This window comes from Dermochelys coriacea, chromosome 7 (assembly GCF_009764565.3).
Source record: "Dermochelys coriacea isolate rDerCor1 chromosome 7, rDerCor1.pri.v4, whole genome shotgun sequence".
Classification (NCBI taxonomy): domain Eukaryota; kingdom Metazoa; phylum Chordata; order Testudines; family Dermochelyidae; genus Dermochelys; species Dermochelys coriacea.
In genome coordinates this window covers 122,013,478-122,038,335 of record NC_050074.1, presented here as the reverse complement: position 1 = coordinate 122,038,335, position 24,858 = coordinate 122,013,478, and the positions used below count along the sequence as shown (strand labels likewise).

The 24,858-nt window shown below is 43.8% G+C and overlaps 1 protein-coding gene across 4 annotated transcripts in view; it reads left to right on the top strand.

Moving 5' to 3' along the window:
- Positions 1-24,858, top strand: part of NEURL1 (neuralized E3 ubiquitin protein ligase 1) — a 253,387-nt gene that overhangs the window by 219,983 nt on the left and 8,546 nt on the right. For all 4 annotated transcript variants that reach the window (XM_038408134.2, XM_043519873.1, XM_043519872.1 and 1 more), the window contains one exon: positions 6,603-7,283. In XM_038408134.2, the coding sequence (XP_038264062.1) occupies positions 6,603-7,283 (681 nt within the window). The remainder of the gene's footprint in view (positions 1-6,602; positions 7,284-24,858) is intronic.

Genomic DNA, 24,858 nt, shown 5'->3' with positions numbered 1-24,858 from the left:
AACAATTTGACAAATTGAACACAAATCTGCAAAATGTTTCGGTCAACCCAAATATGCATCTTTTGACAAAATAAAAATTTCATCTGAAAAATTTTACCAAGCTCTAGATGTAATGAATTTGCATATATACAGCATCTTCCATCCTCAGTCCCCTCAAAGTACTTTACAAAGTGAATTATATACTGTGCACAGCAATCATTCCACCTACCACTGAAATGCAGCCACTGCTGAGCTGAAAAGGGGAAACTGTCTAATATTGTGCACTACACAACTGCACTGCACTGCACAACTAATTTAGGATGGGAAGTGAAGAATACCACTGAACAACTGCAAGGAGAGTTTAGCAAAGGCAGAGGTCTGAGTTGGGATTTTTAGTGAGAAAGCTGGGTTTACCATCCTATTCTTATGTAGGGTGTTGGATCTTGATTGACTGCAAGTGCCCTGTTACACAGTTTTACTTCTCATCCAAAAGATGGGTTACTTTTTGCCAGATCACTTCAGCTCATCTCTAACGGCCATGTTGCTTTACAGCCTGGCACATCTGCTTTATATTTCAGACACTTCCCCCTAAATTTTCAAATCGGTGCCAAACGGCCTCTTAGCCGCACAACTCCTGTTAAAGACCTTGGAGGAGGGAGTGACCCATCGTAAGTGTTGGAATCATGCCCATCTTCCCAGAGGGCTTCTCCCTGAGAGTTTCAGAAGGAGCTCTGGTCTGTTTTCTTGACTGTGAGTGGAGTCCCCACATAATGGCACAAGTAGAATGGTAAAACCCCATTTGCGGAGGCTGATTTTGAAAGGGTATATGACATTTCAATCAATAGACGTCAGACTTGGGACCTGAAATTCCCATTGACATCAGTGAGCATTTTGGGGGTGCTGCAGTTCTCAGGGTTTTAGTTGCAAAAACTCCACAAGGAGATATAATGTTCAGTGAAAATATTAGTAAGACAAAATTACCAAATGAACGCGGGGGGGAGGGGAGGAAGAGGAGAAGAAATGGAGTTGGTGGGAGGAGGGAAAGCAGAAAGAATGAAGAGACGTGTAAGAGGGAATTTTTGACACCCCATCCCCCCTTTTTACTTCTGTTTCCTTCAGTGGATTACACTGATTCAAGTGAGTTCAGAGATAATCCCTTTTACTTAATTAACAGAAAACCAGGAGTCGTGTCCAGATACAATTAAATTTCTCCTTGTTCCCTTGCAATCTCTACACTCCTGTTTCCTATTAAGCAGTTTCATTTTATGATGCTATGTATTCTTTTATCAAAGGCCATGCATGAGTCTGATTCCCAATGTCTTAGAGGCCGTTTTGTTCCAGTCCTAATACTTGAATTTCCTTTGTTCGTATTAGACCCTCTTTAGATCATTCTTGCAGTATATACACATCATATAATATACATTGGCAGGTCATTTACTGGGATCATGTATTATATCTAGCACCATATGTGTGCACAGTGCTTTGCAGACAAGACAGAAGGAGAAAGTCCCTGTGCCCAAAAGCTTGCAGGTGAAGCACTTGATGCTGTGAGTTGTGGGTTGGATCCTGGGTGCTGCAGGAAGTCAGTGGGAGTTGCAGGTGCTCCTCGCCTTGGAGGATCAAGCTCTTCGGTAGACAATAGACAAAGTATCAACAATGGAGAGGGTGAATGGATATAACAAAGTCACTATGTTATAAATGCTGACAATAATGTGTGCCTTTTGGGTCTTGTAGCTGTAGGGTTATTAGTGCTGTAGATTATAATTCTCTCTATGGTTGTATGTGCACGCATCTGTAAATGCATATACAGAAAGTGTCCTTAAGAAGTCAACATTTGCCAGCAGTCAGCATGCAGAGGTAGCTGAGGTACCACATTCCCCCCATCCCTTTGAAGAGGGATGTTTGGTGGTAGATGAAGGGATGAGTAGTGGTGGAAGGCTGGCTCAAGGAAGAGGATTCTTAGGGGGGACTTGATGGAGGAGTGTCATTGGGGTGTCTTGGTTGATCAGGGAGCCTCTTTCAAGCCGCAGCAGACAGCATGAAAAAATCAGTAGCTGGCAGAGCACGGAGGAGGAGGAGGAGGTGCAGACAAAAACCAAGGCAGAGATGTACGCGGTGCAGAGCCTGGAATGAGGATTCTGATAACCCCTCTACTTCCCCTAGCCAACTCCTTGGTTTGAAGCTTTATTAAATTAAGCTAGGGGCTACCCAGAACCCTGGGGATTTTTCTTCCAAACCATCTGACATGAAAGCAGGAATCCTTTGAAGCCCACTGCCTAGGGAGGGTATCACATGCTAAACAGTTGGTGTTTTGTGTGAGTATGTAGTCTCTGAAACCCCTAAAGGGGAAAAACTTGTAGCAGAGAAGTGAAAGCAATCTAAAAACTTCTTCTCGCCCATAACCCCCGCTCCTTTATCAGTCAGATAATTTACCTTTATCCTCTAGAAAAGAGAAAAAGGATTTGTATGGCCCAGAAATTTAAAAAACAACAACACCTACAGTGCCCCAGATTCTCTCTCACAAAAAAAAAGCGCATAGTGGAAAATCCTTTCCATGCAGAACATGGTGATTACTTCCTACTATATCACAGTTGTTGCTATCTGTTAGATACATAACTGAGAAATCACTTGTCTCCATCATCATAATTCAGTGTAGGGGGTCAAACCCTGAATTCCTTGCTCATTTTGTCACCTCAATCCTTGCTCAGGCAAAACTTCCACTGACATCAATAACGTAGTAAAACCCAAGGATTACTAAATAATGTTGCACAGTTGGCTAAACTCTCTGGGATCCCTTGGGAATCTGAAGAAGTGGGTTCTTTATCCAGGAAAGCTTATGCCAAAATAAAACTGTTGGTCTTTAAGGTGCCACCGGACTCCTCATTGTTTTTGTGGATACAGACTAACATGGCTACTCCTCTGATATTCGGGGTGAGAGTAAGACATCGTCAGAAATGAGAAATTTCATGCTGATTGGGGCAATATACTGAGGTGAAAACTAGCAGTGTCTCTACCTCACATTCCAGAATTTCACTATGTGGACTAATTGTGCAATTTTATTCTCACACACATACTACACGCGCATAGACACACACACAATACATTTGAAACTAATAAACAGTCTGTCTTAAATGTTCTTAACATTCACGCTGGAGATTGGCTATAGCAGAGAAACAAGGCTGGATCATGGACCAGTGTCTTATTAGCAGCTTGTTCTATACTGCCAAAGTGAGAAATAGAGCTGCAAAGAAGCAAGAAAACAATGCCAGCGTGGGATTCTGCTGACAACTGACCACCCAATGTCCTCTCTTTTGTTTGAGATTTCACCCTAATGATCAGATGGAATTATTTGTTCATAACTCCACAGCTCATGTATTATTCTGCATAAGTGGTTCCGTGCTTCATGTCAATACACTACTTACATTCATGCAGGATGAATCTCAATATTTTAATTTCCTTATAATGGGATTTTAAACTTCGGCTGCGTCATTTTCGATTTATCAAAAATCAGATCAGTAGGATCAGGCTGGCAACCCTAAAAGATCCACCCTTTTAGATGTTCACAAATCCCTTTTATGCATGATATGCATGATATGCATAATACTTTGCTCTCCTATATACCTTTTTCCAACATTCATGAATTAAGCCTCACAAGCCACCTTGTGGGGTTGAGAAATGTTATTGCCATTGTATGGATGAGCCACATTATATGGGGAAACTGAGCCAATACGAGGTTGAATTTCTTGTCCAAAACCAAGTTAAGTTAATAACAGTTCAGAATAGAATGTAGGTCTGCTCGCTCGGCCACAAGACAGTTTTTCTCCCTAAACCTCCATTCAATTTTTTTGTCCAGCAGCTGAAGGGAAATGTGAAGCATCCTTGTGGAAAATAAGCTTTTTGAAACCTTGACTGCAAGCTACCCACACATGACAGTTGTCAGCTAGGCTCCCCATGTGTGGTTAAGGGGAATGAAATTTAAAGGACCTTCTGTTTCTATGCACAAAGGTCTCTACCAGTTCACCTACACAGAAGAATCTGCGTCAGCTGCCAGTATTCATTTTTTCTCCTTTGTGGGTTTCCAGCCTGGAAGAGGGACAGAAGTCTGATTCTATCCAGCAGGGGCAGTGATGACATAAACACTAGCCAATATAACAGAAAGCATTAGTGCAATTGCTATCTAAATTATCCAGGGTAACACCAGTTCCTGTTCTGCTCCTTTTCCTGCATTAGCTGCTGGGATTCGGAGTTGTCCTAGGACGAGGAGAATCAATCACGTGATACAAACAGTCTGTTTTTAATTTTGAATATTCCAACATTCTCTGGAAATAGCAGATTATTTAAAGAGGACACTAGAGCAATTCAACTTAAACAAACCAAAGAGGTTACACTGCACCCCAACGACCTGTGGGGGTGATCTTGTCAGATCTCCCAAAATAAGCAGGGTTGAAATGGTATAAGAGACCACTAGTGAGAACCCCTATGTTGCAAGATGTGCTCTCAGTGATTCAATAGAGATGGCGTTTCTCCTTGGTGAGTCAATACTGAACCAGTATTCTAGAGAGGTGCTAGGGAGTGCCATCCTAACAGGGGTGCTGTCTTCCAGAGGACTCAAGGCTCTGACCATGTGCTGTAAAATAAATAATCTGAGGGAGAAGTTTAGTAAGCGCAGTCAATCTGTGGAACTCTTTGCCAGAGGATGTTGTGAAGGCCAAGACTATAACAGGGTTCAAAAAAGAACTAGATAAATTCATGGAGGACAGGTCCATCAATGGCTATTAGCCACGATGGGCAGGGATGGTGTCCCTAGCCTGTGTTTGTCAGAAGCTGGGAATGGGTGACAGGATGGATCACTTGGTGATTACCTGTTCTGTTCATTCCCTCTGGGGAACCTGGCACTGTCCACTGTCAGAAGACAGGAGACTGGGCTGGTTGGATCTTTGGTCTGACCAGTATGGCCATTCTTATGTTCTTAAGAGAGTTTTAGCTCTGAGATGCTGACTAATCAAATGTCTCCTCACGTACATTCTTCCTCTGACTTCACCTAGTACCAGGTTTGCTTCTTGTCCAAATTAGAGTCTGGGGTTGTTACATTCTGCTTTGCAGTTGCTCTGTTTCATCCTTGCATGTCAATGCTGGGCTATTTTGGGGCTAAATCTTGGGGCCCTTGCTTGGGGACAGAAACCATGTGTGAGTGAAGCATTGGAGGATGGGTACATGGAGTCTTTCTTTGCCTCCCACCTGCTCCCCTGCACAGTGAGCCGTCCCTGTTTGACTGAAGAGCACAGGTGCTATTCCAAGCTAATGTTGCTGGTGATGATAGCCTTCTTGAAGGGGTTGTGATGAGAGGGCCATGGCTATGCACGGGCAATAGAGGGGTTCATGCTGCACCCTTTCAAATGGTGGAGGAGCTGCTCCCTGTGTGTGCTCCTGCAGAGCCCATGGAGAAATTCTGGCTGAGCCAACAAAAAATCCTTCAGCAGCTTTTCTGTACAGTCCTGAGCCCACATAATTGGGACCTTGGCTTATAGCTGCAATCTGCTCTTCAGTCCCTACTCAGGCAAAGCTTCCACTGAAGTAGAGAAAGGTTCCTAGGTATGGCCCACAACTGGTTTCATAAGGCTTCAATCCTGCACAGATTTAGACACATGCTTAACTTTACACGCACTGAATAATTCCTGAAATCAAAGGAGTTACTCTTAGTTCATAAAGTTAAACATGGGTGGCAGGATCAGGGCTTAGATTTGTAAACTATGTTGGTTCAACATTTTTCCTCCATTTATTGCTCTTTACCATTGACAGGTAGCAACATGGCTCGGATTGTACCAAATAGAAGTAATTTAGGTATTAAAACCACCTGGTTACATTGTTTAGCAGAGGAACTAAATTGATGATCAGCTTTTGAAACATCAAGTGAGATGTAACAGAAAGGATAATGTGTAATTTTTTTTCTCTGTTGCATTTGAATGCATATGTGTCTTCTGTCTTTGTTATTTATCTGCCAGTTTGATTTTTAATTATTTGTTCTGGAGATAATGAGCTATTGTGCTGTATTTATAGAAGATTCCTGAGCTGTGATATTATCCGCTTCTGTGCCGTCTTTCTGCAAACATGGGTAGGCTGGCGATTAATTATCTCTAGAAATATTAATTAAATTTCAAGTGGTAACAAATAACAAATAGGACTGAAATTTACAAGACTAGCATTTTGTTTTAAAATCCAAATATCTACTTAGTTACTCATTTCAAAGCCCTTGTGAGAAGTGATTATAGACATTGACAAGGCATAAAAGCTCAGAGCCTTTATAGCTATCGATCAATAAATTAATGTATCTCTGCTTCCCCTCCCCAAGGAATTCCTCTCTGTCAGTTTTTTCTATTGTTTGAATCTGCCTGCATTGAGTTATGTAGTGATTATGGTGGCCGGTGCTATGGGAAAAGCAAAGAACTAGATACAATTGCAAAAATATTTTATTTTATGCTCTTCTGTTCTTTTTTTTTTTTTAAGGAAAATTTATTGAAGGCAGAAGCCCTCTGCTTTTCAATCAAGCCAACAGGGAGTCCTAAAATCCTGGATATTTTTATTATTTCTTAAGTGATCCTTCTCTCTCTCGTTTGGTTTCACAGACAGTGAAATTATTCCTCCCGACTGCCTGCGTCCGAGATCTTTCACTGCAATTCGCCGGCCCTCACTGCACAGGGAGACAGAGGACACCCGGCTCTCCGTGAGCCTCTGCGACCTCAACCTCCAGGACGAGAACTTCCATGTGCTGGCCACCATGTGTCCCATCCCTCAGAACTCCCTCAATTCTCAGCATTCCCATCTCTTCCCATCCCAGCTTGAAAGTGACCTCCGCTTCCACCAGCTCAGGGGAGCCCATATCAAAATCCTGGATGACCAAACTGTGGCCCGGCTGGAACATGCCCGGGAAGAGAGGACTTTGGTTTTCACCAGCAGACCCCTTCGGATCAATGAAACCATTTTTGTCAAAATTAACAAATCAAATGCCTCCCGTTCCGGCACATTGTCATACGGAGTGACCTCTTGTGACCCTAGTACTCTGAGGCCCAGTGATCTTCCTTATAACCCAGAGTCATTAGTTGACAGGAAGGAATTCTGGGCAGTCTGTAGAATCTTGGTGCCCCTCCAGAGTGGAGATATCTTGGGGTTTATGGTGAATTCGGAAGGCGAACTGCATTTGAGTCATAATGGTGCCAGCGCCGGCATGCAGGTCTGCGTGGACTGTTCCCAGCCCCTCTGGATGTTCTTTGGTTTACATGGAGCAGTTATGCAAATTCGAGTATTGGGTATGTTTGTCTATTTTAAAATTTCAAGTGAAAAATTTTGAGGAGGTCTGATTTGTGGGGAGGGGAATTGAATTAAAATGTTAGAAGGCAATCAGTTTACTATAGGCCGCATACACAAAAAGTATTATACCAACATCGTCCCCCCCCCAAAAAAAACAACAACCAAAGACCTCTGTAGTATTGTGAACCTACACCCAAGAATACTGAGTTAGAATACTGTACTTTGCATTTTTATAGCACCTTTCACATAAAGATCTCCAAGCTCTTTACAAATACAAACAAATTAATCCTCATAATCTCCTAGTGAAATAAGGAAGTGTAATCCTTTTGCATATAGAGAAAAGGAGGTGTCATGGTTTGCCCTAGCTCACGCAGAAAATCTATGGCAGAGCCTGTTCCTATGCATTAACCACAAGATCAAACGGTCACCTGAGAAAGTCCTCCTGAATCCCTCTAGATTATGCAAAGAAACCACAGTGAAATGAACTACTTTTTCATGCTCCCATCTGAGTGCAAGGCAGAAATCCAACAAACAATGAGATGTTTACAACCCATTCTGTTTTAATTAGGCAAGTGTAAGTGATGCAGGTAAGTAAATCTTTTAAAATAGATGATCTTTATCTCAACAGTGTCCCTTTAACTGGAATGTTTCTAGGCAGAAAGTGTAGAACAAACACTGAAGGAAACATTTTGAAAGCATGAAAATGGAAGTCTACATGCAAAAAATGCTTGTGCACTCACTTTTGCATGTACACACTTACATTTGTGTGTGCAGGTATCTGCTGTGTGCCAGTACAAGCACTGTTGCCTGTGCAAGCTGTCTTCTTTATCTTAGCCTTGAAACTGGACCAAGTCCTGGTCCTGCTGATGTCATTGTCAAAACTTGCAGTGAGGTCTGTGCGAGCAAGATTTGGCCCTCAGAGAGCAGTTCCTTTTTAATTTATATCCAATCTGTAAATAACAAAGGGTTCATTTGCTAACAGTACATGCAAGATATTTAGTTAGGGGCTAATCTACAATGAAAACGTACATCAGCATAGCTACATCTCTCAGAGGCGTGAAAAATCCACACCCCCAAGAGACAGAGCTATGCCAACCTAACCCCCTGGGTAGACAATGCTACATTGACAGAATAATTCTACTGCTTCTCAGGGAGGTGGATTAACCCCTCCCATCACTGTAGGGATTGTCTACGTTGAAGTGACAGTGTCACAGCTGCAGCGTTTAAAGTGTAGAGATAATCTAGGAAAGCACTTGAGTCTCAGCCTTAGCTAAAGGGAGGCTATCTTGTAGTGCTGGACCCAGACATTAGAAGTTGCACCATATTAGGCAAAAACAATGGCAACACACTGATAATTTATATACTTCGTAAAGGATTTGCAAGTAGGTGTTAATTAAAATACTCTAATTAGTGTCACTTTTGCTATGGAGAGAGAAGCAGCAGTTTAAAGCTGTGCAGGAATTTGGCTTTGAAAAGTCATTTGACTGAATTTCTTCCAAATTTCTGGTACATGATGTCAACCAAAGAATTTTTCAAATCCCTATTTGAAGCTGAATGGTTGAAAGATGCTGCTCCCTCTGTGTGCTGCTTGCAGCCTGGGTAGCCTGGCTACTGGTTCACTACCACGACTAGTTCATGATACTCCCCATTTCAACACGGAGCTGTGAAATTGAGAAGACAGCCAACAGCCAATGTAAGTATCTGCAGAGTCTACACGGACATTGCCTCACCCCAACTACACCGACACAAGCCCTACACCTCTCGTGGAGGTGGAGTGATGTCATGTCGGTGTAGTGGGGCACTTACATTGGAGGGAGCAAGGCTGTAGTGTGTACACTGATATAATTAGGTCAACGTAAACTGTCTTATGTTAACCTAACTCTGTAGCATAGACCAAGCCTCAGAGACAGACAGTCTGATCATCTCCTATTTTTTTTTACTGTCTGTTCTCTTCCACTCCACTCCCCAATGTCATGTCAGCCCTCCTACTCAGGTATGAATTTAGGAACCCTGGCAGACCTGCAATGTGCCTATAAGTCCCTATGGGAAGTTACATCTCTCTTCACTCCATTCCAAGGTGCATTTTAAGGGAAAATGTGATTATCATAATCTGTGATAGGTTGGCTAGATACTGGTGATCTTGCAAGCTCATATCTACATCTCAAGTGAATCATGCATTTAGAATGTGCTCCTCGCTGTGGTATCTTAGTCCCAGTATAAGCACGGCCAATTTCAGAGTAAGAAAGCTAATCTTTCTGCAGGTTTCAGAGTAGCAGCCGTGTTAGTCTGTATTCGCAAAAATCTTTCTGCCGTGCATTACTTCACTTTTAGGAACAGCTTTTTTAAAAAAAGTTAGGCTTGCAGTTAGATGCCTACTTTGGGCACACAATGACTGGACTGCACATGCAAATAGCTAATTAATGGGATTTGTCGGTGTAATTTAGATGATTTAGTTGGTGTTGGTCCTGCTTGGAGCAGGAGGTTGGACTAGATGACCTCCTGAGGTCTTTTCCAACCCTAAGATTCTATGATAATTACTTAATTTGAAAATATGGCCCTTGCTTTTTTAAAGGCCCACTACAAAAATAATCTCTCCATTAGACAGAAAAAACAAATTCTTTTGGAAGATCTAGTGGCTAAACTCTCCTCTTAGGAAATGGGCATAACCCCCTTGAATGATGATTTGGGGTGAACCTGCCCACCTGTCTGCAAGGCTTTCTTGCATGATATGGTTTGATTATAATGACTTATTAGCAATGTAATAGGAGAAGAAAGACCTTAAATGATCTGTTTAAGACTTATGAATCCTAGGCATAAGTTTTTATTACTAGCATCCTGCTGTAATTAAAATGCTCAAGCATAACAAATGTGACACTATCATTTATTGCTTTAACCACTATTCATTTTCTAATAGCCACTGGGATCCAATTTGATTACCGTTCCTGTGCTGTTCAGAGACTCTGGCTAGTTTTTTTTTCCAGCTAGCACATCATTCTGATAATGGTAGATCAAGCCAAAGAGACCTGGGTGGGGAATAAAGAGGATTAAATGATACTATATTTGAGAAGGAAGGTCCCATCTGGCCTGGTAGGCACAGGAAAGAATAGAACCATCAGGCTACCATCATGCCACAGTTTAGTTTGATACCAGATCACCCGTTCTGCCAGCTATATCATGAGCACACACGGGAACTGTCTCCTGAATTCGGTTGTAAGAGGACAAGCTAGAATTTTTGTAAACAGGAGTGTAAGTGAGGGGAGTTGTTGGCATTAATCTAATGTCCCCAAAGGAAGGATAAGGATCCCTCTGCTGGTACATCTATTGTAATGCTGGCTAGACAGTAACTAACATCATCCAGTACAATGTTATAACATTTGCACTACCTACGTTATAAGACATATGTCTAAACCATAAATGTAACTTTGCAGCCTGAGGTTGGATTGTTATAAAATGTCAGTTTTTTTAACACAGTTGGGCTGTTTATACAGAGCAGTTATCAGACTCTCACCAATACTAGCCGCTTCATGATGCTCTAGATACAGGATCAGTCATACGGATCGATCATTTCCAGGCCTTGGGATGAACTAGATGACCTAATAGAGTATTCCTATCTCTAGCTCAGGGGTTCTCAACCTGGGGGTCGGGACCCCTCTGGGGATTGTGAGGTTATTACGGGGCGGGGCAGGTTGCGAGCTGTCAGCCTCCACCCCTAACCATGCTTTGCCTCCAGCACTTATAATGGTATTCAGTATATTTTAAAGTGTTTTTAATTTATAAGGGGGGTCGCACTCAGAGGCTTGCTATGTGAAAGGGGTCACCAGTACAAAAGTTTGAGAACCACTGCTCTAGCTTCTATGATGCCAAAGTGAAACTGAAGCATAAGAAATGTTATTTATATCCATCTTCTCTGGCAGTGAATGGGAAACATGCAAAAGCTCTATTACGACAACAAGAAATGAAGACACAAACAGTGCAAAAGGCACCATTATGGTTGCTTATTCTAGTGCAGCAAATATTATAAAGCAGATTTAATTCTCTTCCTAGGGGTATCACTCAAGCCCTTATTAAAATAAGTAAAGCCACCACACTGAATTAAAGGAACAAAAAAGCTGTGCCATTAACTCCAAAAGCCAGGAATTTAAAGTCATAGAATCATAGAATCATAGAATATCAGGGTTGGAAGGGACCCCAGAAGGTCATCTAGTCCAAACCCCCTGCTCAAAGCAGGACCAAGTCCCAGTTAAATCATCCTAGCCAGGGCTTTGTCAAGCCTGACCTTAAAAACCTCTAAGGAAGGAGATTCTACCACCTCCCTAGGTAACGCATTCCAGTGTTTCACCACCCTCTTAGTGAAAAAGTTTTTCCTAATATCCAATCTAAACCTCCCCCATTGCAACTTGAGACCATTACTCCTCGTTCTGTCATCTGCTACCATTGAGAACAGTCTAGAGCCATCCTCTTTGAAACCCCCTTTCAGGTAGTTGAAAGCAGCTATCAAATCCCCCCTCATTCTTCTCTTCTGCAGACTAAACAATCCCAGCTCCCTCAGCCTCTCCTCATAAGTCATGTGCTCTAGACCCCTAATCATTTTTGTTGCCCTTCGCTGTACTCTTTCCAATTTATCCACATCCTTCTTGTAGTGTGGGGCCCAAAACTGGACACAGTACTCCAGATGAGGCCTCACCAGTGTCGAATAGAGGGGAACGATCACGTCCCTCGATCTGCTCGCTATGCCCCTACTTATACATCCCAAAATGCCATTGGCCTTCTTGGCAACAAGGGCACACTGCTGACTCATATCCAGCTTCTCGTCCACTGTCACCCCTAGGTCCTTTTCCGCAGAACTGCTGCCGAGCCATTCGGTCCCTAGTCTGTAGCGGTGCATTGGATTCTTCCATCCTAAGTGCAGGACCCTGCACTTATCCTTATTGAACCTCATTAGATTTCTTTTGGCCCAATCTTCCAATTTGTCTAGGTCCTTCTGTATCCTATCCCTCCCCTCCAGCGTATCTACCACTACTCCCAGTTTAGTATCATCCGCAAATTTGCTGAGAGTGCAATCCACACCATCCTCCAGATCATTTATGAAGATATTGAACAAAACGGGCCCCAGGACCGACCCCTGGGGCACTCCACTTGACACCGGCTGCCAACTAGACATGGAGCCATTGATCACTACCCGTTGAGCCCGACAATCTAGCCAGCTTTCTACCCACCTTATAGTGCATTCATCCAGCCCATACTTCCTTAACTTGCTGACAAGAATGCTGTGGGAGACCGTGTCAAAAGCTTTGCTAAAGTCAAGAAACAATACATCCACTGCTTTCCCTTCATCCACAGAACCAGTAATCTCATCATAAAAGGCGATTAGATTAGTCAGGCATGACTTTCCCTTGGTGAATCCATGCTGACTGTTCCTGATCACTTTCCTCTCCTCTAAGTGCTTCAGGATTGATTCTTTGAGGACCTGCTCCATGATTTTTCCAGGGACTGAGGTGAGGCTGACCGGCCTGTAGTTCCCAGGATCCTCCTTCTTCCCTTTTTTAAAGATGGGCACTACATTAGCCTTTTTCCAGTCATCCGGGACTTCCCCCGTTCGCCACGAGTTTTCAAAGATAATGGCCAAGGGCTCTGCAATCACAGCCGCCAATTCCCTCAGCACTCTCGGAAGTCAAGGTGTTGTGTTCTCTCCAGCCTTTCTCCTTTTTCTGCAATACAGATAAAATTATTCCTGGCCACTGGCAATGCCATTGCACAATTAGAAGAATTAAGAAAGGTGTATTAGAGGACTGGATGGCTCAGGAGACTGATTATTGGATACTGACTTTTCCACCTCTAGATCAGCCATTTGGCTATGTCCAAGGATGATAACAAATGAAAGTCATTGCCATCTGATGACTGTCTGGTGGCCTATAGTAGCTGCCATTACAGAGTCAACATTTACCAGCAGTAGCTGCCCCACCAGTTTCAGAGATACCAGAGTTATTTCCTGGGCTAAGGATCGAGAAGTACTGTAGTATCATAGAAAGAATTCCAAATGGGTAAACCTGTGGACCTGCACACAGCTCATTATAAGATCAAGGCCTGAGATAGGGCATTGCAGGGACTGGTGCAATAAACAGGAGTGTTGTCTTCAGTCTTTATCAATCCAGTACAATTCACTAGAACTAATTTCATCCTAGGGGAAGTAATAAAACAGAAAATTAAGATTAATCTTTCAAGCAAGGAGAAAATAAATAAAACCCCAAGCACCATCGCAGTTGGGTGAGAGGCTGCAGGGATGTGCCGTGAAAGATGTAAGGAGCTCAGAGTTCATAGCAAAAGTGTAGAGGGCAACTGGATCACAATGTATAAGTACCTACGTGGGGAAGTGATATCTGACAGTACGAGATTCTCTAAAGTAGCAGACAGTCATCAGATAACTCAGTGGCTGGAAACTGAAGCTAGACAAATTCAGACTGGATATAAGGGTAATTACTGTGAAGGTAATTAGCCATTGGAGCAGATTATCAGGGGATGTAGTGGATTCTTCCTCAAAGATTTGCTCTAGTTCAACCACAAATTACTGGTCTCGATGCATGAATTTCTGGATGAAATTCTCTGGATTATGTTGTGCAGGCAGCTAAACTAGACTATCACAATTGTCCTTTGTGACCTTAAATTCTGTGACTCTATTGTGTGTAAGGGAGGCATTCACAAAACAGAGGACTAGAATATTGCTGATCTCTAGGAGACTGAGTAACCAAGTAGAAATGAAACACAGGCTTTGCATACCATATATGGAACCTAATGTTGTATGTTCCCCTTTCTACCCTCGCCCCAACCCAGGAAAGATTCATAACAGAGAAAGGACACTGTGCTTCAATTGTAAGAGAACATTAAAAGAGGAAGAAGCAGCCCAGGGTGCAACCAAAACAACCTGGAACTGAAATCATTAGCAACTTCACTGTTTCAGGTTTCATGTTCTTGTAAAGTGGACATGACCAGCGTATTACAACAGTGATTTACTGCTCCCAGCTTTTGCTTGTCAGTGTCTTGGATCAGGCAAAGGTTTATCGAGAGCCCTGAAAGACTGAAGTGAGCCGGACTGAATATATTGGGCTGCTTTTACATTGTAATTAATTTTAGGAAGTAAAACTGATTGACTTCAGAAGGTTTTGGAAGTTATGACTCATGTCTAGAGGAGCATAGGCTGCAGTAAGTCTCTATAGAAACTCATTGGGAAGCCAAGTGGTGGTACTTTTTTTTGTTTTTTTTTAACTTTGCTGTATCTCAGAATGAATCGCTTCCATGCAACAAATTGTTTTTGAGCTTCCCTGGAGAAGTGAACTTTGCACAGAGATCAAAGTTTCCTTGTAGGTAATTTAAAAAACAAATAAGCAGGCACTTGGTTAATGTATGGGTAAAAGAGTCAGTGTGAGCCACTGGATGACAGTGATAATGGCATACTGAGCTTTAGGTCATCAATTTAAATCTGGCCTAGACCATTAGTGGCTAAGGATTGTTATCATCTGATGGATGCTCAATGGGAAGGGAGAGCTGGGATTCAGGCCGGTTATTAGTTGGCTGGTTGTATTCCATCACACAAACATAATCATAACTGGCACTAACTGGGACCTTTATCGGCAGTGTCAGAAGAGAAGCCAAAGACTGAATAAGTTATGGCATGGGGTCCCAAAGTTTTTCTGCATATGGTCCACATCTTAATAGAGAGATTGTTCCATGCAGCCACGTCCTCTCCCATGTGCCATCGAGCAAGATCCCGCAGGCAGCTATAGCAGTTGCTTACACATGGAAATTGCCTTGTCTCAGTTTGTAAAGCTACCCGCACTGTCCCGTTTTGCTTTTCGTTTAGTTTTCTATCACTTTGGTTCTGTTTCAGCTGGAAACAAGGTGGACAAGCCAGCACCATGTGACTGAGCAGCTTTCCATAGACCGGTAGTGGTCCATAAAGCACAGCGGGGTTTATGGAGACTGAACTCACTCTTGGCTGAGACTCCTCCTTTCCTCACCAGGGCCTCCATACCCACTGTCGTCTTGATGCATCTTCTGCATCAACCCTCCCAAAGTTTCTGGCGGAGGGAGGTTGTCCCGTCCCTTTCCTGCGGTCTTCGGGGCAGCTGACTGACCTGATCCCCCTCTGACTCTGCAGGGGGCTGCGAAGCTGAGCCTGTATCCCCTACAATCCCACCATGGTTAGACAATCTCTCCTTCCCACCTTCCTTAGGAAATGTTCTTTGTAACACTGCTGCTGGTCCTGCTGTTGCCACTGCTCTCTCCCCATTTTGGACCCCAGAAACAACCCACAGTGCAACACTTGTTCAAGGAAACATCCCCCAAAATATCCGCTAATATGTGTGCAATCGTATGTTTAATTCACATGCACTTACTGCAGCTTGTATGCAGATTAGTTGAGTCTAAACGATGATTTGTGTGTGCACTAATTGCCTATGCATCTCTGTGCTGCAGATAGTGTGTACAGTTGCTGGATAAATCGCACACATAGGTGGGAAACTAGGACTAGAATCCTGGTTCTTCAGCTCCAGAAACATCAGTCTCTGACACTTGAGATAAAGGAGATCTGTGTAGTAGTAGGTCCTTATGATCTTCAGGAGCTAGCCACCAGAGGACAACATGATCATAGATGCAGCCAGTACATTACCCTGGGCTCTGCCTTTTGGAAACTGAACCACGGGAGTCTTGTATCGCTCCGGACATTTGGAAACTGCCAGTAATCAATGGGTTAAAATAAATACATTACAAAATACCCTACTTCTAAATGCATAACATTATTGCACAAAAATGCATATAATGGGCCTCTTCCTTTAACAAGCATTCACTTAGGGAGTGCCCTAGCGTTTTATGGCCCATGTTTTTGATTTTGTCTATGGAAAATGGCCTCATTAAAGAGATACAGATTTAACAGCCCTGCATTCTATGACACTTAACTGCCTGAAGTTCTGGTGAACCGCAGGGCAAACAGCACTTTATTGCTTTAGCAGAATCCATTTGGAAGCATTTTTGGGGGTTTCTGGTGTATGTCTAAAATTTTTAAAATGTTCAACACGTCTTGGAAAGAAATTAACCTATGTCAAATGCCCAGGTTGGATAAGCCCTTCCGTCAGGCTGGGTTTTATTTTTCTCAGTGAATTAGGCAGGCATTACTAATGCTAATTTGTAAGAGATCCTCAAAAGTATTGCATCCTCAATTGCTTCAGGGCGCTTCTCTGCCATTACATATGGCCCTCTGTGTACCTTCTATTTTCCCTTCATTTAAAAGTTAAATTAGCATAACGAGAAGCTGTCCTAGCACGGATCATATAAAACTGGGTAGTCGGCTTTTTAGCAAATATGCATTGGAACAGAACCTTAGAGCTACAGTGTGGGGCTTGCCTCATCATTATCTTTCTCTCACATCAGTGCTGGTGACGTGATAGGGAACACCATTTCTCTGTACTTGTCCCCAGCACCTTTCATCCAAAGAGCTCATGATTCTTCACAAACTATAATTAACCCACCCAATACCCTTGGAGGTATAGTGGTGTTATCAATTCATGTTCCATATAAAGAGGAGGGAGCTGAGCTATAGGAAGGCTATAGATCTGGAAGGGATTTTGGAGTTAGCTTCTCTCTTTGCCTCTGCCTCCGACTGCCTGTGTGATCTGAGATAACTCACTTCACTGCTCTGTGCCTCAGTTTCCCCATTTACTTAAAAAAAGCTTGTGGGCATAATGAGAGGCCTCTGTCTGAGATCCTCAGATGACTCATGCAGAGTATTACTGAGTTGCCATGTCAGTGGAAAGAACAGAGGGGGCCTACCTCTCAGACCCCCCAGCTCTAACTGCAGACACGTTCCTGTCCCGCATGGGTGACTCTTCAGCGAAGCTGCTATTCGAGTTCGGATCTGCCTACAGCTCACGATGGCGCGATGTCTGCTTTCCAGGAGCCAAATAGAATGAGTGCGTTTCCTGGCTTGCGGAATTTGGCTGTATGGGTTAGGCACAGGACAGGGACCTGGCACTGCCTGCTGTAGCAAGTTACGTGAAGTTTTGGAGCTGGGATTCCACTCTGTCATGCTCCCCTTTGTTCACAGCCAGATCCTGTGTGTTGCTGACCCTTCTGCAGCTGTCACTGAAGCCGGTGGGAATTATAGGCACTCAGCACCTCTCAGGATGAGAATTTAGATGAGTGCTGTTTGGAGCATATCTACTTCCCATAGATTATGATTGAGTAAAACAAACAGAACTTCTTCGAGTGACAGCTGTGGGACTCAGCCTGCACAGAAACCATATAGTGCTGTAAATGCTTCCCCTTTGCACTCATTCCTCCATGACAATGGAAATTAAGTCTTTATCACCATCAGGATAATAAAATATCCCTAGATTCAATGAGCTGTTCATAGTAAGTGATATATGGATCTCCCTTATCTCACCACGCCTTTGCCTGTCTGCATTGAATAAACTGCATATGGGATAATTTACCAGCCTCTTTGAATTATGGCTCGTCTGTCATGAAAGATAAAGTCTGCATAAATTTTGGACTAATGCTGGCATGAGTTAGTTATTCTGGCTACTTGCGAGAGTGACAGAATAGACTAAAAGAAAAGGAGTACGTGTGGCACCTTAGAGACTAACAAATTTATTAGAGCATAAGCTTTCGTGAGCTACAGCTCACTTCATCGGAATGCATCCGATGAAGTGAGCTGTAGCTCACGAAAGCTTATGCTCTAATAAATTTGTTAGTCTCTAAGGTGCCACACGTACTCCTTTTCTTTTTGCGAATACAGACTAACACGGCTGCTACTCTGAAACCTGAGAATAGACTAAACCACTGGTAACACTCAGTTTTTCTTTTCTCCCAATGAAATACATGCTAGAAGCTCAGAAGAGCAATGAGGAAGAAGGGAAAGTTTTCAGTGCGATTAGATTGTTTCCCACCCCACTCCCCAGCTGTCACCTCATTACTGTCAATCTCTGCTGGATGAGTGCTGAACTTTGAAGCATTGGACCTGATGACTGTTTCCTTCTTGTTCAGAAAACAGCATCCACCTTCACAATACTGGCGTGTCTGAGCCAAATGGCCTTTATATGACACTCCTCTGGCTGTGAGGATAGGGCTGGACTTTCTGCCACAGAAAGGTGGTGATTAATCTAAGATTAGGCTTGAGAGCTCTGAAGTTAATAGTCTTTGTCATAACAGAGCAAGACACATGATTTTCAGGGTTTTTTTCAAGCAAGACGACCCCAAAACCCCCAGCTCTTGGCAGCTCAGGTTTTTTGGCTCTGAATTCTTCCATAGGAGGTGAACTTTTTGTTGTATTTCCCTTCCTAATGCAGTGTCCACCTGGTATCGCTTTAAACTATGGATATAATCTTCCTCCATGGGGGGTGGAGTCACTGCAGGTCCATTATGACATGGCCCATAAATGATTAGTTCTGCTAAAGCCCTATGTCCACCTGTGCCATAGAAGTCATGGAATACAGTGGAGATAGATAAAGAGAGAGCTGAGCTGACCCCATGCACTGCTAGGGACCAAGGTTTTTTTTTAATTTTGACAACTAATGAAATAACACGGACAGGAGTGCGATCAAAGGGTCAAACAAAAGGAATCTGACGGGGACACTGAGCAGAGAACCCTGGACAGGGTCCACTGCTCCTCGAAGGCGTTGCTAGGCAGCAGTTCTGCAGAAAAGGACCTAGGGCTTATAGGGGACGAGGAGCTGGATATGAGTCAACAGTGTGTCCTTGTTGCCAAGAAGGCTAACGGCATTTTGGGCTGTATAAGCAGGAGCATTGCCAGCAGATTGAGGGACGTGATCATTCCCCTCTATTCGGCATTGGTGAGGCCTCATCCGGAATACTGTGTCCAGTTTTGGGCCCCACAGTACAAGAAGGATGTGGAAAAATTGGAAAGAGTCCAGCGGAGGGCAACAAAAATGATTAGGGGACTGGAGCACATGACTTACGAGGAGAGGCTGAGGGAACTGGGATTATTTAGTCTGCAGAAGAGAAGAATGAGGGGGGATTTGATAGCTGCTTTCAGCTACCTGAAAGAGGGTAGCTAAGAGGATGGATCTAGACTGTTCTCAGTGGTAGCAGATGACAGAACAAGGAGTAATGGTCTCAAGTTGCAATGGGGGAGGTTTAGGTTGGATATTAAGAAAAACTTTTTCGCTAGGAGGGTGGTGAAGCACTGGAATGCGTTACCTAGGGAGGTGGTGGAATCTCCTTCCTTAGAAGTTTTTAAGGTCAGGTTTGACAAAGCCCTGGGTGGGATGATTTAGTTGGGGATTGGTCCTGCTTTGAGCAGGGGGTTGGACTAGATGACCTCCTGAAGTCCCTTCTAACCCTGATATTCTATGATTCTATGACCCCCAGAAATGTTACAGATTTTTACTGTTCTTTTGGCGGAGGAGCCTTGCCCTTGCTTTTGCCATCAATACCTCCCTTTCGCTCTCCCTGTGTGCCTGTGTTCTGGGTCCCCTGCCTGCAATTAGCTCCTGAGGGGTTCTCATTTTAGCCTGGAGATGACTAGCACTCTAGTCCTTCGCAAGTGTGCTAGGCCCCCACTCTGTGGCTACCCATTGTACAGCCCCTGGTCCTCCCAAGTCTATTGCAGGGCTTCCTCTAAGGGTGTGATGCCTGGTAGCAGCTGGGGTTTACCATTCAGAACAAGAGAGACCCCAGTGGGACTACTTGCAGTACGTATGATTAAGCATGTGCATAGGTCTGTGGGGCTTAGCATTTATCTTCATGAATGGCATAACCCTCGAATGGTGCAGACACCCACGTATGCTTGGACAAACCCTTCCTAGGAACAGATTTTTCCAGAGCCCACCTACAGCTGGGGCCACGTTTATAAAAGAACTCAGCTCCTATTTAGGCACCAAAACAAACGGCCAAGTTTTCAAAGGAGCCGTGTGTGTGTGTGTGTTTGTGTTTTAGGGGAACTGCTGAGCTCTTTTTAGAAATATCTGGCTCCTAACAAGTAAAGGTGAAGGGTGGGATTTCTAAAGTTATCTAAGCTAGTTAAAAAGAAAAGGAGTACTTGTGGCACCTTAGAGACTAACAAATGTATTTGAGCATAAGCTTTCATGAGCTACAGCTCACTTCATCAGATGCATTGATGAAGTGAGCTGTAGCTCATGAAAGCTTGTGCTCAAATAAATTTGTTAGTCCCTAAGGTGCCACAAGTACTCCTTTTCTTTTTGCAAATACAGACTAAGATGGCTGCTACTCTGAAACCTAAGCCAGTTAGGTGCTCAACTTCCATTGGACTATGATGGATGTTAGGCACCAAACTCTCTTACACACCTTTGAAAATCCTAGTTTAAAACTGTAGCCAAGCATCAGTTACGATAACCAGCCTTTACTGGATGGGCTCCTTAACCAGCCAAAGTGTTAGACATGGGGGGAAAGGTCAGTCAAAATGCCAATGACATGCATAGTGGAGACATAGCAATAGATCGTATAAGGTTGTGGTTCCCTCAAGAGCTTCTGCCTCTACCACAGATGATGAGAAAGTGGCACCCACGTTGGAATGTTCATTTACGACATTGTTTGAAGGTCTAAACTTAGCAGGCCAGGCCAGTCCCTGGTAGTACGAGCCCATTAAAAAAACATAAATAATGACAGCATAAGGCTGAATTGAGATGGTGGTTTGCTGACAATATACAGTGAAAGAAGACCTAAGTTAGAGTTTGCAGAATAGGAAAACAGCTTTTATACCTGATAAATACAGCCCTACAGCTTTTACCGTTTGGGTGTATGTTATATTTGTGATGCTTGACTGACAGTCATAAAAGCATTGGCATGTAATGCAAACAACTGAAACCGAATCAACCACCTGAGCTAGTGTTTGCCAGGGGCGTTGTGTGCTGCCACAAAGCATTTACAGTGTTAGATGCTGCCACAAAGCACGGATATTCCCATGTTCGCTACTGTTGTTCTTTCAGCAAAGCGTGGCGTTTGTTCCTATTTAAAAGGGAAAGCACCAGCCTATGACATAAATGTCTCTTTCCAACTTATTTTCACTTCAAAGCAGTGTTACTTCTAAGGATGTGGAGTCCACTTCTGTAAGGCTTCCAGAAGCGGACCCCACTGACTTGGAGGGAGTCTTGTGCATTCAAGGCTTGTAGATTAGACCTTGAATGTATACAAGGGTGTATAATGCTGTATCTAGTGATCAGGGAAAGAAGATAGTGAGTCGGTAATGATTTACATCCCTTTCCCTATACAAGTGCTGAGTAATCTTCCCTCACCGTCCATGGATCAGTGTTCACATTGCACTCCCCATCAGTACCTGGCCCAAAGCGGGGAAGATAATGATCCACCTAGTGGATCAAACTGGGTGATGTGCAGCCTGAGGTGCATTGCGCATACGCTAAGACCATCCCTCCTCCTACACAGTGGTAGCACGTTAGGCATCACGGGCCTGGACCAGGTCCCATGAAGTGACTGGGTATCTGTCCATTGACTCTGAAGGGCTCTTGATTAAGCCACCCTAGAGCTCACTCTGTTTCCATTATTCTGGCCTCCGAGCTGGGAAATGGCCATGGTCCCCTGTGTCTCATCCATTCCCGGGTTAGGTACCGTGGTGAGAAGTGCATTATAAATGTCTTAGATTCATGGCAGTTACTCCACTGCCCCCTGGCCTAACCCACAAACATCCCACAGCATCTCTACTCACATCCGATTAAGCACCTACTGAGCAGCTTCGAAAGAAATGTTTGAATGGCATATCACCAGTGATATCCAGCTGTTTTTTCTCAGTCCTTCGCAGGGGCCTGATATCGTTCAGCGATAAGCACAATAGCAAATCTCACTGTTGGCCCATTTTTGAGTTAACTGTGAAAAGTAAGCATAGAAATAATCTTTATTTTTTTACAATGGGGAAAGTGTATTTTTCCCCTGCAATTTCACAAGGGATCTCCCTTAAACTTTCAAAATGGCTTCATCCTTCAGCTGAGATCCAGTCCTAAAGGAGGATCTTTTGGCAAGGTGCCAATGGGCAGAGGGGGAAGGGGAGTTTTAAATGAATCACTTTTGCAATCTTGCCTTGAGCATTCATTACGATTTAATTACTTGGCCTATGCCATTGCTAGAGCATCTGGGTGATTCGCATTGCAAAACCAATGAATACAGGAATTTGATGTGTTCACTTGTAAACAGGTTTTATTGTGTGTCTGAGATTGATCAGCTCTTAGGAGTTAAAAGGAAAATTAGATGTGTTGTTTATAACCTACATTGAGAGGGAAAGATGATTTAATGCAAAAGACTAGACTTCCCATGCAATATTATTTATTTCCCACATTTCTAGGAATCCATCACCATAGCATCTGGGCTCTGTTTACACACTGTATTGTCTTCGCTAAACTGTTTGCCAGTTTAGGAGCCATCCTCTCCTCAAGGAGCTCAGAGCCCAGTAATAGCCAGTCAGGAGACCAATTCCCCCCCCCCACAGCAGTTCCACAGCCACAGTCAGAAGAGAGCTGGAGCAAAGAAAAGGCTGCTAAAACTGGGAAAAGCCTAGGCTGTGACTGATCTTTGCTGAGAGTGAACCCAGCACTTGAGGTTCCCTTTGGTGAATGCCTGGTCACTTGGATCAAAAGCCAAAGCATCCTTCTTGACCACAGCTGATGCATCTTGGTCAAGCTTAAGTATTCTTTGCAAAATGGGTTTAGTAATGCAGTTAACAGTTATACTCTCTTACTTCTCAGGGGTGTTGGTAGGATTCATTCATTCATTTAACAGTTAAGAGCTTTGTGATCCTCTGCTGGCGAAACTGCAGAAATGCAGAGGATAGTTATTACTTGTTGTTCAATCAACACTGATACTAGTGGTTTGAAAATGGTGTCAATAAACCTACTGGTATATGGGCCTGATCCAAAGCCTACTGAAGTCAATGGGCGTCTTTCCAGCAAGTTCTGTGCATTTTGGATCAGGCCCTGTAAGCCATAATGTTAGTCATCTCAGGAGGAGGAGAAGAATGTACCAATATTTAGAGTTGTTCATATTTTAAAGGACCAGATCCTGCCTTCAGATGTGCACAGTTGGTTCCGTTGAGTTCCGTGGGAGCCAGGTTCACACAAACGATTGCAGGGTTTGGCCTTGCGAGTAAATGTGCGTTTACTCAGAGCCAGTTACTGTAATTCTGTTATGTCCTGTAGTGATTCTTATACCACACGTGACACTGTAATATCTGAGCGCCGTCCAGCAGTGCATTAATCAACGTGACTGTCACATGTTGCTTGTTCTCCCACCGGGGCAGAAACGTGTGCGATGGAGTGTCTTGTTTTGGTAGGGCTCTTTTAATAGACGGGTTGCTATATATTTACATTGGAGAAGGCAAGGTCAAAGCAATGAGCCTTGCATTTGGAGCAGAAGGTGGTGACGTGAGGTGTGTGTGGTGGGGGGGATGGCCCTTAGTTCCCTGGGTGTTCGTTGCTTTGTCTCCAGCAGAGACAAGCTTTAGTCTGATTGTAGAGAGTTCTAATGTGCCAATGGATCATGGCTGTCGACTACGATCGTCTTCATTTTGTACATGGTCTGTGACATTAGAGGCTCCTGACCAGCACAGGAAAAGAGCATTCAGCTGCCCGTGTTTGTTTTCAGTTTAATGAGGTGAGCTGCCAGCTGTTGTTAGAAACAAAACCTGACCTGAGCCTGATGAAGGGAATGTCAGCCAGGTTGACTGGATGAGAAGCAAGGCTTTGTTTTGTAAACTCCTCTGGCTATTGAATGTTCCTCTTTGTTGTGTGTATAGTGACTGTTTTGTGAGTTATACCCTGCTGGACTTGTTTACAGTATATATATTATCCATTAGCTCAGTTTATGGCTAGATTATCCATCAGACTGGAGAGGGTCCATTGCTGGTGTCTGTGAACATAGGATCTATGCAGCTCCTTCACACCCTTGAGTAGCCAGCAGGCTCCAGTTCACCTCTCTGTAACTCCCATATAGTAACTGAGACCTTCTGTATTGCCTTACATCTGAGCATAGGCACCGACTCCTTGGGTGCTCCGGGGCTGGAGCACCCACGGAGAAAAAATGGTGGGTGCTGAACACCCATCGGTAGCAGCCCACCCATTAGCTCTCCTTCACCCCCCCCCCCCCAGTGCCTCCTGCCTGCCAGTGGGCCCCACAGATCAGCACCTGCCCCCTTCCTCCCCACACCTCCCACCAACCGTGAACAAAATAATCTGATCACCCCACCCCCAAGGCAAGGGCAGCATAATGGATAAAATGCCAGCTATGCTAGAGGCAGCCTGATATTTCCAACAACTCTAGAGTATTCAGTTCGTGTCATGAATACACACAGCTGATCCACTCTTTCCAAGTCTGAGGAATAGGTTTTCTTGGGGGCTGAGAGGTACTGAGCACCTGACACACCCCCCAGATGTGAGTGCTGAGCATCTCTCAGCACCAGGCCTCAAAGCGCTGGCATTCTGGTATATTTCCCAAGGAGGGTGCAGGCAGAGTGGAGAGAGGCCATGATTTACACCAACATACCCATGTCACATGCACTTCAGAACAAGGCTGATGCCCTAGGTCTCTGTGCAGACCTTGCAGCTT